The sequence below is a fragment of the Ochotona curzoniae genome, unplaced genomic scaffold (genome assembly GCF_017591425.1).
Source record: "Ochotona curzoniae isolate NIBS_2020 unplaced genomic scaffold, NIBS_Ocur_1.0 scaffold_2587, whole genome shotgun sequence".
Lineage (NCBI taxonomy): Eukaryota > Metazoa > Chordata > Mammalia > Lagomorpha > Ochotonidae > Ochotona > Ochotona curzoniae.
In genome coordinates, this window is record NW_024467096.1 from 21,391,367 (window position 1) to 21,406,371 (window position 15,005).

The 15,005-nt window shown below is 40.9% G+C and overlaps 1 protein-coding gene across 2 annotated transcripts in view; it reads left to right on the forward strand.

Moving 5' to 3' along the window:
- Positions 1-13,787, forward strand: part of ZMAT3 (zinc finger matrin-type 3) — a 34,420-nt gene extending 20,633 nt beyond the window's left edge. The window contains exons 3-6 of one of the 2 annotated variants that reach the window (XM_041003098.1): positions 5,113-5,232; positions 7,669-7,835; positions 7,954-8,054; positions 9,844-13,787. In XM_041003098.1, the coding sequence (XP_040859032.1) occupies positions 5,113-5,232; positions 7,669-7,835; positions 7,954-8,054; positions 9,844-10,055 (600 nt within the window). In that variant the 3' untranslated portion in view covers positions 10,056-13,787. The remainder of the gene's footprint in view (positions 1-5,112; positions 5,233-7,668; positions 7,836-7,953; positions 8,055-9,843) is intronic. The other variant, XM_041003099.1, reaches the window with a different exon arrangement.
- The last annotated feature ends 1,218 nt before the right edge of the window (positions 13,788-15,005 follow it).

Sequence of the window (15,005 nt, forward strand, 5' to 3'; positions counted from 1 at the left end):
CAAGAACTATCCCCTATTTTGATATTCTTTCTTCTGCCTCATTCATTCTGTCATTGAGACTTCCTACTGAATTTATAATTTTCTGCATGTGTCCTTTTCCAATAATTCTGCTTGATTTTGTTTTATTGTTGCTATTTCCTATGTGACATACTTCTTAAATTCCTGCATATGCTTCTTGTTGATAAGAAACTTTATAACAGTTTTAAAAAATGCTTTATCCTCCATTTTTCGATGTATTTATTCGTTAACTCTGAGGTTGGTAAAGGTTTTTGCTCCTTTGCAGGAGAGTCTTTGGTACTATTCATTGTGTCTCTGTCCCTTCTTTTTGCTCTTGGTCATTGTACTTCTGGTTAAAAGATTGTTCTCCTTAGGGCAGGTTTCTAAGCTGTGTCATCCACAGGTCAATTTTACTGATTGAGTTTGGCATTCTTTGTTTGCAGTCACTTGTGCCACTCCCTCCAACAAATTTCAGATCTGGCCTGTTGTATTAGACTTCCACTCCCATCTTCGTAGCCCCAGCTCCTGGTTCACCACTCTCTACTTCCTGTGATACAGTGGTGTGGCTGCACCGTTGTCTGAATAACCTTTCTCCCACTTCTGGTTTTAGCAATTCCCAGGATTAGTGTGTTGCTGATCTTGCTGGCCATTCGGTCTGAGAGCCACTCAGACATCCTTTGACCTGTAGGATGCCAAACTCAGTATTGTCTTTTTTATGGGACCAGTGCAATGCCCTGAGCTGGAAATGAGTTCACTCCCAGCTCAGCACAGGCGCAGCTCACTGTTGTCCCTCTAGTCGCACAGCCTTTGCAACACTGTACAAAATGGCATTGATGTGCCACTGGTGGAGCTCTGTTGACTTTTAGATTTGTGGGTTACCTGAAACTGTATTGGGTGGAACTTGCCATGTTTGTGCAATGCACTGAGCCAAACATGAATTTCTCCCAGCTTAGTGCATGAACAGTCCTTACCCGTGAATGCCAGCTTGGTCCCTAGGCTTCTCTGATTACACATGTCTGGTTTTCGTCTTACTTCATAGGCCATGCACCTTCAGAGTCATTTTCTTGTTCTTCATGCCTAGAGCCTGTCCTTGGCTGTCTCCTCTATCTTCCTGTATTTCTGGCTTTTAGCTTTGATTCACTCTGACCTATTCCTAGCTGGTCCCAGGGTGATCTTGGTCTAGTCCTACTGCTTTACTTAGGCTCCCAGGAGCTGCTGCCTGTAAAGTCCAGATTCCAGACTCCTTGTCCAGTCAAGGCCTAAGGGTGAGCACCCTGCCTTTTTCTACTCTCCCCTCCTTCTCGTACAGACTCCAACGCTGTTTTTTCTTGTGGGTGTTCCACACGGCAGATCGAGGCCTTGCTCAGGCCGTGACCTGAGTGTGCGATTTTCTTTTTCCTTTACTGTTTATCTGACCAGTCAGTTTTTGCTCATTTTAAAAGATGACTTAGCACTAGTATTGTGGCATAGTGAGTAAAACCTGCAACACGAGCATCCCAGTAAGGTGCCGGTTGTGTCCCAGCTGTTTCACTTTGGATCCAGCACCTTGCTAATGGCCTGGGAAAAGCAGCCTAAGCTGAGCCAAGTGTTTGGGCCCCTGTCACTCATGTGGAAGACCTAGAAGCAGCTCCTGGCTTTGACCTGGCGCAGCACTGGCTCTTGTAGCCATCTGGAGAAGCAGTAGATAGAAACTCTCTCTCTTTTCAGTCATCCTCTCTCTGACTTTCAAACAAATAAATAAACCTTAAAAAAATAATGTAAATCATTCATTTGCTTTTCTGGAAAGTGTTCATTAACACGTTCAGGCAAAAGTTAGAAATTTCTGCTCTGTGTTTTCCTAGTAGTTTTATTGTCTCCATTTATAATGCTTTATTTATCCTACTAATATTTATTGATTACTTATTATCTGCTAGAAAATATTCCAGACATTGGCAGTAGAATAGTAAAAATGACAAATAAAATCCTTATTTTTAAGAAACCTGTTTTCCAGAGGAGAGGAAAGAGAATAAAGCAAGTGAACAATATTGTTTTAGATAGTCATAAGTATTGCTGAAGTAAGATAAGACTGGACAATGTGACAATAAGATGGAGAGAGAATGCATGCTTGGAGGGGTTGGGCAGGGAGGACAGGACGGGAAGCTGGACATGGGATGAGCTGTTACTTGAGTAGAGACCTAAAAGATAAGGAAGAGCTAGTCCTGCAGAGATAAGGAAGAGGTGCATTCTGGGTAGAAAGGAGCAGTAAGTCCAAAGGCCCTTGAGCTAGAGTGAGCTTGGTATATTGAAGCAACAGATAGGCGGGGCTAGAATGAGAAGAGGAAGGGAGTCCCATGATGTAAAGTCTGAAAATACAGGACCAGGTCATGCATGGCCTCATAGGTGAGATTTGTCAGTTTTAAATGTGAGAAGCATAGAAAGATTTTAATTGGGAGTGATGTAATCTGATTTATGTCTAGAATTATTATCAGTCTGGTTTATAATAAGGAGAATGATAGGGGACAAGATTGAAAGCAGAGATCCGTTAGGACTTGCTGCCTACTGCAAGTGAAAACTTGTAGCTTGAATTACTGGTGCTATATTTAGTGTCCATGGAGAGAAACGGAATGACTTGGAAACATTTTGACGTTCGGCTGATGAGACTTGGTGATAGATTGAGTGCTTTGATTTAGGGGAGAGAATCCAGAAAAGGATCCCGTGGCTTTTTTGGAGTAGCCAGGTGGATGGTGGTGCCATTCCCTGACTTGTTGCTGACGAGTAGTGGTGGTGTTGATGAGAAAGTCTTGTAGCAAAGGAATCAAAGCTACGCTAAGTTATGTATCCTCCTTTAGACTTCAGAGGGCAGATGGCAAGAAAGCAATTGGCCATGTGACTCTGAAGGTTGAAGATGGAATTAAATCATGTTAACGTGTTTCAAGCTGTGGGACAGAGTGAAATAATTGACAGTTGGAGCCTAGATGGATCAAAAAGAGGGCAGCAGGTAGGGCCTTGGGCATGGCAGAGTTTAGTATCTGGATGAACATGAGGGGTGCAGAGGTAAGAGATCCATGGAAAGTAAGAGACAGACTATTTGAGGAAGGCGGGAAGGTCATCTGTGTAAGGCTGGTTGATGTTCACGTAAAATCAAGGCACTGATTAAATCTGATCTGATGCTGTGAAGGACACTGAGCACGGCGATGTGACTGGTAGGACTGAGCTGTATCCACTGCTTGTGACTCCGCGTCCTGTTCCTGGGGCTTCCCATGTAGAAGAGGATGAGTACACGTTTGCCTGCAGAATTGGCTTTCACAGTGTTCCTTCACTTCTGCAGGGAGATGCTGCCGAGGATACCTGCGTCCCATTTCAGGGGACCTGGTTCAAGTGCCAGCAGCTCTGCCTGCTTCAACGTCCTACCCATGCGTACTCTGGGATGGTACTTAGACTAAGTGCTTAGCTCACTGCCACACATATGGGACACCTGGGCTCCTGGATGCAGCCTGACCCAGCTCTGGCTGAAGTAGACGTTTGAGGACTGAACCAGTGGATGGAGGATCCTTTTCTCCCATCTCTCTGTCTTTTAAATAAAGTAAATAAGTAATAAATATATATGTAATAAGTAAGTATATAAAGAGGAAAAGTGGTTTTGCCCTCATTTAGAATGCACTTGAACATTGATCCTTGCCATGGGCTTGTGTGTTCAAGGAATGTCATCATGTGATAGAAACAAAACATATAAAGGGCAACATGTGATTACATAGTAACAAAACACATGAAGGGCAAATCCACTTTCATAGAGTTTTTGCAGGGCATCCTGAAGCCTCTGTGGTGTGGTGGAAAGGGCCATGATTCGGGTTCGGAAGGCTTCCTCAAGCTGTGGCTCTTCTGCTCATTTCTTCTGAAGGAGTCAGGGGCAAGTCCCCCACATACATCATCAACAAATCAACAAAAGCAAGGACTTGCTTTTTTTAAGTTATTTTATTTAAATATCTTATTGTTAATTAACTTTGAAAGATTTATTTATTTATTTTTAATGGAAAGGAGGAGAGAGAAAAATCTTCCATCTGCTGACTCATTCCGTAAGTGGCTGCAGTGATTGGAGCTGAGCCAATCTGAAGCCAGGAGTTTCTTTCTGGTCTCCCACTTGGATGCAGGGTCTTTGGCCCTCATCTACTTTTTTCCCAGGTCTCAAACAGGGAGCTGGATGGGAAGTGGAGCAGCTGGAATATGAACTGGCGACCATATGGGATCCCAGCGGATGCAAGGCGAGGATTTACTCACTAGGCTATTGTGCTAGGCCCAAGTTGTTTAGTTGGTTTTTTTTTTTGTTGTTGTTCAAAGCTTTTATTTAACAGATAGAGAGGTAGGGAGGAAGAAAGGGAGAGAAGGGGACAGGAAAAGCGAGAGAGTGTTCTTCTGTTGGTTCATTGTCTGTATGACCACAATGGCTGGCCTGGGACTGAAGCCAGGAACCAGGAACCATGTGGGAAGGCAGGAAGTGATTTGATGAGCCATGACCTTGCCTCCCAGTGTGCGTAAGAGCAGGAGGCTGTGTTTGGGAGCTGGAGCTGGGAACCAAAGGTAGGCATTCTGATGTGGGACACAGTAGTTGTGACTGCAAGGCTGATGCCCATTCACCTTACAGAACTTAAGTGAGTAGCGGGTTAGTAGTGCATACGACAGTCTGCGCAACCACAAAGGTACTCTGAATGCTGTTTTTATAAGAAAAATAACAGGACTGTCCATTCCATGGCAGACTTAGAAAGCAGAGTAGACCAGTGTTGGGAAGTTTGTATTTGAGCAGTAGCAAACGAGTGGTAGCACATTGGGGGAGCACAGAGTACAATTGGAAAAGTGATGTGTTTCCAGAAACCTGTAGCAAATGAGTTTCTCTTGGCTTTGTTCTCTTGTGTTTCTTGTGTATATCTAATCATTCTTTTAGAGCCAAAGATTAAACTTGCGCCTCAAGAGCTAGTAATCGCCTCCAGCTAGCGGTCTGTTTACCCAAGTGGTGGGTACACATGAAAGATTAAAATGTTATTAGTATTGTTTTTGTGTATGTGTTTTTAAATGTGGAAATATTGATTAGCCTGATTTGACAGATTTTTCTTCTTTGATTATTCACTTTCTTCTTACTTACAGGGTAAAAATCACGGTAAGAAACTCCGAAATTACTATGCTGCAAACAGCTGTCCTCCCCCTGCCCGGATGAGCAGTGTGGTGGAGCCTGCAGCCGCTCCAGTCGCTCCAGGCCCTCCGCAGGTGAGCCGTGTGGCACAGATAGTCATGGACGGGTCTTGCTAGTCATGCATTCATTGGCAACAACTGATGATAGTTCCTTCTTGGTATCGTTAGTTCCTTGAACTACAGTGCTGGATCTAATACATGCCAAATCTGTACACTTCAGGACTTTTTAAATTTTAAAAGATTCAGTGTCGTTTGTAGATACAATTCTTTATTATAATTATTATTAAAGATTTATTTATTTTTGTTGGAAAGATTACAGAGAGAAAGAGAGACAGAAAAAGTTTTCATCCACTAGTTCACTTCCCAAGTGGCTGCAATGGCCAGAGCTAAGCTAATCTGAAACTGAGAGCTATGTGCAGGGTCCCAGGGCTTAGGGCCGTCCTCCACTGCTTTCCCAGGCCACACGCAGGGAGCTAAAAGGGATGTGAAGCAGCTGGGGCGTGAACCGGGGCCCACATGTGTGCAAGCCGAGGACTTTAGCCACTACACTACCACTCCAGACCCCGTAGATACAATTACATTCCCTCCCTCCCTATAATTTCCCAATGATAGGATTTGTTACTGGCTTGTGTTACAATGCATCGAGTAATGAGCCAGATATTATAATGTAAGTCCTTACAGGTTTTTCAAAACTTACGTTAGGTGACCTGAATGTCTAGGCCATGTTCTGAACAAAAGGAGAGATTTAAAAAGGTTATTTCTTGTTTAATCTCATATACATTATATTTGGTCTTCCAGTTGCAAAATTAGCTTCTTGTGACTATGGTTTGCTTACTCTAAGGCTGAGAGCTTATTGTACACTTTCTGGACTTTGGTAAGACAGCACAGTTTAGGCAAAACATTCCTCCATTTCAATTGCCTCTGCAATACTGATTTTGTTCCTTCAGCTGTCTCTGAAGCTCTGTTCATCTGCAGTACGACACAATGGCCATAATGTAACTGCATCTAAGTACTTGCTATGCCAACCTGCTAAGCACTTCTCATCCGTTGCTTCATTTCCAGGAAAAAAAGAGGATGAAGTGAGAGCTGCGCTTGACTCGGTCACAGACTTTAAGGGACACTCAAAAACTCTGTAATCATGACAAACATTTAATGCATTACCTAAAAAATTCAAAGTCAGCATAAACTATCAATAATGAGCCAAAGAGGAAAAAAAATTGATGTTGGTTTCCTTCCTTCTCAGGCTGTGATGTGGCTTCTGATGGCACTGTAATCATTTAAAATTTTGCTATTTGTTCGTGAATTTTTTTTTTTTTGCTTTATACTTAATTTTTAAAAAATATTCAGTCAAAATATTCTTTATTTTGGTCAGTTGGGGTTTTGGATTCTTTTATTTTATGCCCAAAGGCAGTATCTCATTTGTTTCGTTGTAGTCCTGGGCTCATTTAAAACTTGCAACAGCTTAGAACTGTGAGCCTCATTCAGATGTGATTTGTCGGGGCTGGTGTTGTGGTACCCCTTGGAATGTGTGTCCCACACTGGGGGCTGATTTGAGTCCTGGTACTCTGCTTCCTGTGTAGCTTCCTGCTAACGCGTTCTGGGAAGCAGCAGATGACGACCCATGTGGCTGGGCCGCCTGCCCTTCACGTGGGAGATCTGAACTAAAGGTGAGCCCTGGCTCTTGTGCGCATTTGGGAAGTGAACTAACAGGTAGATTTCTCTCTTTGGCTCTGCCTTTCAAGCAGATGAACATAAATGAATATTAAATGTGACCTGTGGGCCGGCAGCATCAACCTCACTGAAAGTTTATTAGAGGTACAAGTTAGCTAAACAGCACTCTGCCGGGCTGGGCCCAATCCTGCTGGAGCAGCACAGCCCTTGCTGATCCTTGCAGCGGGTTCTCTTGTTCTCAGGACAGTCTTGCCTACCAGCTGAGTCAGTGCCATTTTCTGAAACATCAGCAGTCCAGAATCTTTTATATATATATATATATATATGTATAACCCATGCATACACATACACAGAGGCAGCAAGAGAGAGACAGAGACCACCCATCCATGAGCTCTTCGCCATGATGTCACAGGTGTCCGTGATGACAAGAGCTGGGCCAAAGCCAAGGCTGGGATCTGGGGACTCCGTCTACACCTCCCATGTGGGTTGGGAAGGAACCCGATTCTTTGAGCTGTCACCAGAGTTTCCCAGGATTTGTGTTAATAGGAAGTGGAGTTCAGGGTAGATATTGAACCTCAACTCTCATCTTAGCTGCTAGGCCAAGCACTTGCCCCCATCCTGGGATTTTGCACTCAAACATTTTTTTTTTTCTCATTTCAGATAGCAGTAAGCAATTTAGGTGGTTATAATGCAGAATAATGATCTAGGGTCATACAGTATTTTTTGAAAAATTTTTCTGGAATCACTTATTATTTCCTTTTGTTCTTGGTTCTTGTTCAACTCCTACAAGGACGATTGAGGTCCTTTCTTTGACTTTGTCTCTTGTGTTGTTACTGACAGGTGGGCTCCTTTAAGCCAGGAGGCCGTGTGATCCTGGCCACCGAGAATGACTACTGTAAGCTTTGTGATGCCTCCTTCAGCTCCCCGGCTGTGGCGCAGGCCCACTATCAGGGCAAGAATCACGCCAAGAGGCTGCGACTCGCAGAAGCGCAGAGTAACTCATTCTCGTAGGTATTGCCATTTTCTCTGAGGCCAAAGTGTTATGTGAAACTGTGTTGTAAGAAAGAGGGTTGAAAAGGATGTCTGTTTAGAGGTCTCATTTTTTTTGCATCTTTTTTCCTCCAGGGAATCCCCGGAGGTGGGTCAACGGCGGAACCGGAAGGAAGGGAATGACTTTAAGATGATGCCTAATAGGAGAAATATGTACACAGTACAGAACAGTTCAGGTATCCTGTGTATTTCCACACACCTTGCTTACCTTCTACACTTGGTGTGCCTTTTAAAGCAGTTGTCTGTAATGGTACTAGGTAGACCTGAGAATTGAGAGCCAGGCGTTGTTTTATTTTGAGTTGGTCTAGTGGCTTTCAGGCTAATCTCTGCTCACGTCTTATTTGTTTCCTACTTAGTATATTATTTACCTTGGTTTTATATTATACTCTGTATTTTAGATTGTTTATGTTTATTCTGATATTTGCCAGCACAGAAATGTAAATGTTATAAAAATGGGGTATTTGGCTTCAAGTTGCACTGTGTGCAATTCCCATTTCTTGGGGGAAAAACAAAAAAAGTTCATTGCAGTGCTTTTTAAACCAGGGTACTGAATCAGCATTACCTGGGGCAGATTTTACAAAAATTCATGTTGCTTAAACCATGACTTTCAACCAGTAGATTTGGACTGGAACCTCAACTTAAATGTCTTTGAAAGTATTTCCTTGGTGATCCTGCTGTTAGGTCCTGTGTAGGCAGGCGTGTTTCCTCCTTAACCTGTAGTAAATCCAGCAGAAATGAAGGAAACTGAGAAAGCTCTGCAACTATGTGTTGCTTGGTGAGAGGGATGGCTTCTCAGACATGTGTGGCTAGCTGACCTTGTCACTGTGCTACACCGTGGAGAGGGCTGTGCACGCTAAAATGGCCTTGGTGCCACCAGGCTGTCAAACCTTGTGGGACCATGTAGTTTGTCGCTGTTAAAACATCATCGTAACTGTATTAGTATCAGATACAATAAATATTAGGATAATATTAGGATATTAGGTAGTAAAATTCTATTCTCTGATCAAAGTATGATTAAAGGAGATGTCAACAATAGCAACATAAAAACAAAGAACACTTTTATTTGGGACTTTTCGAAACACTTCTATATAGCTTACGAATCAGAGAAAATATCACACTGGGAATTAAAAATTTCTGGAACGAAATGGTAATGAAAATAGAGCAGACCTTGTAGGATGCAGTGAAAGCAGTATCTTGAGGAAAGCATGTTGTATTTATTCTTAGGAAAGAAAATTAGAAAGTTAAATGAACTAATGGTTCAGCTTAAGAAATCAATAATATGAAGAAAAGAAAATGAAATTATTAATAGTTATCAACATTTTTTTCCATTTGTCATCCCAATCTGGTCATAAATATGACTACTATAAAATTGAAATGAAATCATATTTTATGCTATGCTTGGTTTACTAATGATGTAAAGAGCCATACATTTATGTGGTAACAGCTTTGCTGCGGCATGGTTAGTGCCTGCGTAGTTCAGCTGCATTCATTGGTTTGTTTTCCAAATACCAGCTGTGGATCTCTTTTTTCCCCTAGTTTTTGCTTCTTTAAGCAGTGCTAAAATGTATTTCCTTACTAGTAAATCTCTCTGTTTTTTTCCTTGAGTATATTTTTCTAAAGTAGAATTCACAGATTGAAAGTGACATGATTATAAGACTTTTGATACAATGCTTAGCAACTAAAGTATTTTACAAATTGTTCTTACCTTTAAAGGAGATTGTCATTTAGAGAGTGGGTTTTAACTCTGCTGTGTGGCTCTGCAGTGATGTTTTGGCAACAATTGGAAAACTCATTTTATCTTTTTAGATTGTGCCTATATAAAAAAACTCACTAACCTCACATTTATTTAAAGTTAGCAGCATGTGAATTTCATGATATGAACTCTGAATTGCAGATTACAGTGATAACCGACTGGCCCATCATTCCTCTGGTGCGTTTTGATGATCTCACTTTGTCTCGCTCTAGCAGGTCCTTACTTCAATCCCCGTTCTCGGCAAAGGATTCCCCGCGATCTCGCCATGTGTGTTACTCCAAGTGGCCAGTTTTACTGCTCAATGTGCAATGTTGGGGCTGGCGAGGAGATGGAATTCCGGCAGCATTTGGAGAGCAAGCAGCATAAAAGCAAGGTGTCGGAACAGCGGTACCGGAGTGAGATGGAGAATCTGGGATATGTATAGTGATGGTCATACTCCAATAGAGCAGCTTGTCCTGCCTCTTGTTTGCCTTCTGTCGACCTGCCCTGCTTTGTGGTCTGTTGATATGAGTACATTCCTCTGCTTAATGTTAGCTCCTGTAACCTGTAGTGGTACCATGAGATGTCAAAACTAGGGGCGGGGTAGGAGGAAAGAATGGGCTGCGTGGGTCATAGTGCTTTCTCAGGTCAATTACGTTTGAGCTGCTTAGCATGTGACTTACCTGCCCTATCAGAAATAACCTTTCATCTTGGCCCAAGTTCTGGTTGACTAGTAATCTGACCACTTAGAGCTGTGACTACTGAAAAATGTCATCTTTCGCAGTTCTAGCTTTAGGTTCTGTTACATCAAAAATTATGTGAGTTCTTCCGATTACAGTAAGAACAGGTAAGCAGAGATTTAAGCTTGCCCAGGTGTCATTGGAATATCACCTTAATGCATTGGCCATGGAATCATTTATTACAAACAATGTGAGGGTCTTTCCCAGGTCATAATTTTTCTTGTATGAACCCCACGTGCATCACTGAACTGAAGATGTTCTTGAATTCAGACACCGTCACTGTGTTTGTGTACTTCCAGACAGCTGAGGTGCATCTCCAGCTGTGGCTTTCCCACATGCAATTGGCACCACCTTCTCTCCTTTTTCTTCCCTCCTCATTGCGTCAGCCTATCTAATAAACTCAAATTCACTCCCCAGCTGTGCTGTGGGATTTCCAAAGCATGCATTTGAATATTTAGAAAGTTTTAAATTGATATTATTTTTAAGAATTTTTTTCAGCTGATCTGTAGGAAATGGAAAGATATATTAGATTTTTCCTTTTAGAGTTATGAGTTCATTGATAATCACCTGTACTTACATGAAAATCTTAATGGTAAGCTCATTTCTTGACGTTTTCTTTTGAAAGACATTTTAGATAATCCGATCCTAACATTATAGACATTCCTCTGTGTCATGCCAGTTAGTTGGCTGTCCTGAAAATTGCTACCACTTACCCACTTCTCAGAGAGGAATTTTTTTTTTAAGAAAATTTAATGAAGTATCATCATTTCTAGTAGAAAAATACATGAACTTTAGAATTTCCTCTTTATATGGCTTCCTTGATGATACTGAAAGCATATTATAGATGACTTTGGCCTTTGTTCATTATAAAGGTGTTATTTATCCTTGTTTTCAAAATGAGAAGCCATAATGTGTATCTGGATTATAATGGAATATGCTGTAAACTTCCATTAATCGCATTGAATCTCTTGCTCCATTGTACATTACATGGGTAAGACTGGTGCTCATTCATGCTTCATTTAAAAAGGCCACAATCACCAGGAAGTTTATATCGCGTGTTATCTTTTTCACATGATTGTCAATTCACATTTGATTGCTTATATTACTAATGAAAAGTGAAATTTCTGTTTTTCCTTGGGAATTTCATAGGCAAATAGATGGAGAGTATAAAAATTATAGTTATCATTTATTTTCTGTAATATTTTGGAATAGTCTTTGAACACTTTAGCTCTGTAATTAAAATCAGATTTTATGATTAACATTAGTATCAAGTTATTTTATGGGAATGGTTGTTTATTAAAAAAAGTAGAATTACTTAGTATTTTTTTTTCTTTCAGAAGTAAGAATGAAATAGTATGGTATGTGGTTGAGTTTCTAGTTATCCATGTGATTCTTGGTATAATAATCCGTTTTGGAGTAATGAAGTACACTTAATTTAGAATAATGTAGGGCTTATCTTCTTGGCCAGTAGGTGATTGATTTTGCTGCTAAGCATAATTTTTTTGGTAGATTTTCCTATCATAGTGCTGGACACTTTGTTCTGTGATTACTTAAAAATTAATTTTTCTCTCTTTGTGTTTACATACACGCAGCCATATCCATCCCAACCCCTTAGATGTGTGTTCTTATGTCATACCATAAAGAGAATTTAATGACTCCTTTTTTCTGATAACAATGAAGAATTATGGATATGAATTTTTATTTTATAAAGATGGCATTTATTCACTTTCAGTTTTTCCTTTGGAAACAAAATTCAAGGAAATGCCTTTCCCTTCTCCCCACTTAACAATTCCATGACAAGTGGTGAACTTGGGGCCTGATGCTTTTGCAGGGCTTGTATATTCAGGTTTCCAGTTTCCCAGTTCCCTTAATAGATGTTATGAATACATAAGCGCATTTTCTTTTAAAGAAAGAAGTTAGATTTATAGTGTTATTTCTTACTTGCTCTATTTCTTTGCACTAAATAAGAGAACTATGTGTTTGTTTTATATGAAACTTTAATGCCATATTGCCTACAAGAACTCAATTTGTTCCTTACTTTCCAAACTCTAGGATGTTGATAAATACTTCCATGAGCATTGACAGAAGTTACATACACACCTAAAAGATTCCCACACCTCTAGTTTTGGGTTTGTTACCTTGCAGGATTCTTGTGTGTTCTGTAGGTGAAACAGAGGGCAACAAGGTGTTGGCTCTGCCTGGCACACGTTCTCGTATTTATGCGTCCCATGTAGACGGTGTCATTCTCTGCTGAGGCAGGTGGTGTGGCTCCTCCATCGGTGACATCCGATCTCCATCAGTTTCATTTTGTGAAGTCCAGTCCTGCTGTGTGCTGTGCTTCAGGCCTTGCCCCCCATGCTCCCTGGGAATCCTGTTACTGCCTCTTTGTAAACTGTATACAGGATATCTGTCTGAGGCCCCACTGTGAACAACTTTGTGTGAGACACAGTAGATTGCAGTAATCATGCAGAACTCACAGCCTCGAAGTCTCTTCTCTGTGCTTATTCGTGTATGTTGTCATGAAATGTCAGTGGTAGAAAATAACAATTAGAAACTCTTCTAAGATATTGTGGACAAGTTGTAAAGGAGAACATTCATGTTCCGATTAAAAGCTTGGATTACATTTGCCTCCAAAGTGTTTTCTTTTTCTTTGGAAAAAAAAAAGAAGAGGGGTTCTATGTGTCCAGTAATCCTTTTGACTCCACTCTGAACAGAAACGCTTTGTTAGTCTTGGCTTCTTTGTCCGTCGTGCCTTGTAACTTGTAAGTATGTGCATGTTGTGTGTTGCATTTGTCTGCTGTCTCTTATTGCATTGAATTCTGCAAGGTGAATACCTTTTCTGTACTATTCATTTGAAAAAAATTTCCCCCTACCCAAATCTTCCTAAACTTTGCAGACCAGTTAAGATTTTTGAAACCCTGTTGTTGAATGGAGAGTTATGGCTGAGGTCTTCCTGATGTCTCTCCGACTTAAAAGACTGGACAGGAAGGACAGGATCCGCCACATTTTGCAGATCTCTTCTAAGAATTATATGCTTTTGCTTATAGCTGTCTATATTTGAACAAAGTTTAAAGGAACTGCACACACGCACACACACACAGAGGCATATATACAAAGATGCTGCAGAGAGTTGGTGGAGGAATGGAACGAAAAATAAGTTTATTTTGGTTCTAATAATTTTGAAATCTATGTGTATGTGGGGTTTTCGAAAAGTTCATGGAAAATGTCCAGTATGGAAGAATTACGCATGGGTTTCTAAATACTATGTCCCAGAATAAACTTACTTGTAATTTCATTTTACGCAAACTTTCTGAAGTCTCCACGTATGTGTACATTTGGTTAAGTCTTCCTGTGTAGTGTAAAGAGCTTTTAAGGATTAGCTGTGGAATTTATTATTCTTTCACCCCAAAGTTGGCCGGGACGGTGAAAAAGAGTTTGGAGAATTGTCTTGTGATCTGTGTCAATGGAGTCTTGTTTATGTCAAAGATGACGCTGAGCTGTGTGATCTGATGTTTCCTACAGAAACCGTGGATTAGGAAATCTCACCTGTTTTGTTTCCCCCATGTCAGAGTTCAGACTGGAAGTGCTCTGGAGAGCTTAGTGGGTCGTGGAGGGATGGGAGAGCTGCTTTAGATGCAGGACAAGCACCATTCTGCCTGTACACAGAATATCTTAATTGCGTGAAGATTTTGAATACATGTTTTAAAAAATTCTCCTTTCCCAACTTGTTTTTTTCTTACCAGCCAAATGAAATTCAGTAGCTTCATATGTAATGAAATTATTATTATTATTATTATTATTATTATTATTATTATTATTGCTGGGGGAACTCCTGTCATTGTAAGCTACTGCTAACAGGCTACCTGGATGGGCAGTTAGCGGTGTAAATAACTTCTCTATGACATTTCTACTGATAACTGCTTCCGTTTTTTTTTTTTTTCTTCCCTTTGAGAAAGGGATGATCATTAGTGAACTCCCTCTCTGGGTAAGCTACCAAAAAAAAGTCCTGACTTATGGTCGCCTATGACCCTGTCTGTGCTAAGCCCAGAGCATGAGTGCCTTTAGCAAGCTAGCATTTCAGAGAGAGAAGGGATGACAGAATTATTGCCATTAATCACAGCTCGTAAGACAGGCGCTTGCAATAGCAAAGGTCTGTGTGAATTCTCCTCCATGTCATTTTATTTCTTCATGCAGTCTCAGTTTGATATCAAGAAAATCTATTCTTATGGATGAGGAATCATATTCCCAGAAAATGTGTCCGGTTGTTGCAGGCTGCCGAGCCACAGAGGAGCTCACACCTTGGTCGGGATTATGTTAGAAACAGTGAGTGCTGCGGCGGCTTGGGGAACAGGGCGATGTGGGAACATTGCTCCCGTGATTTTCATTTTCCCCTCGCCTCTTGTCCTTTCTAATGCAAACAGAAAACATATTTGCAGATATGGTGTATGAAGAGGCTGTCTGGCACAATAATGATCAGTTGTGTTAGTCTGTCTTAATAGTGCCAGTGTCAGAAATGTGACCTGAGGCCTTAAAAAAATGTCTTTCCTTTAGTTCATGAGCAGTTCTGAGTTGCTGAGTACTTAGAATCTTTAAAACACACTGCCAAACTGATTTGGTTATAGAACTAAGAAATGCGACATTTTATCGTGAAAGAT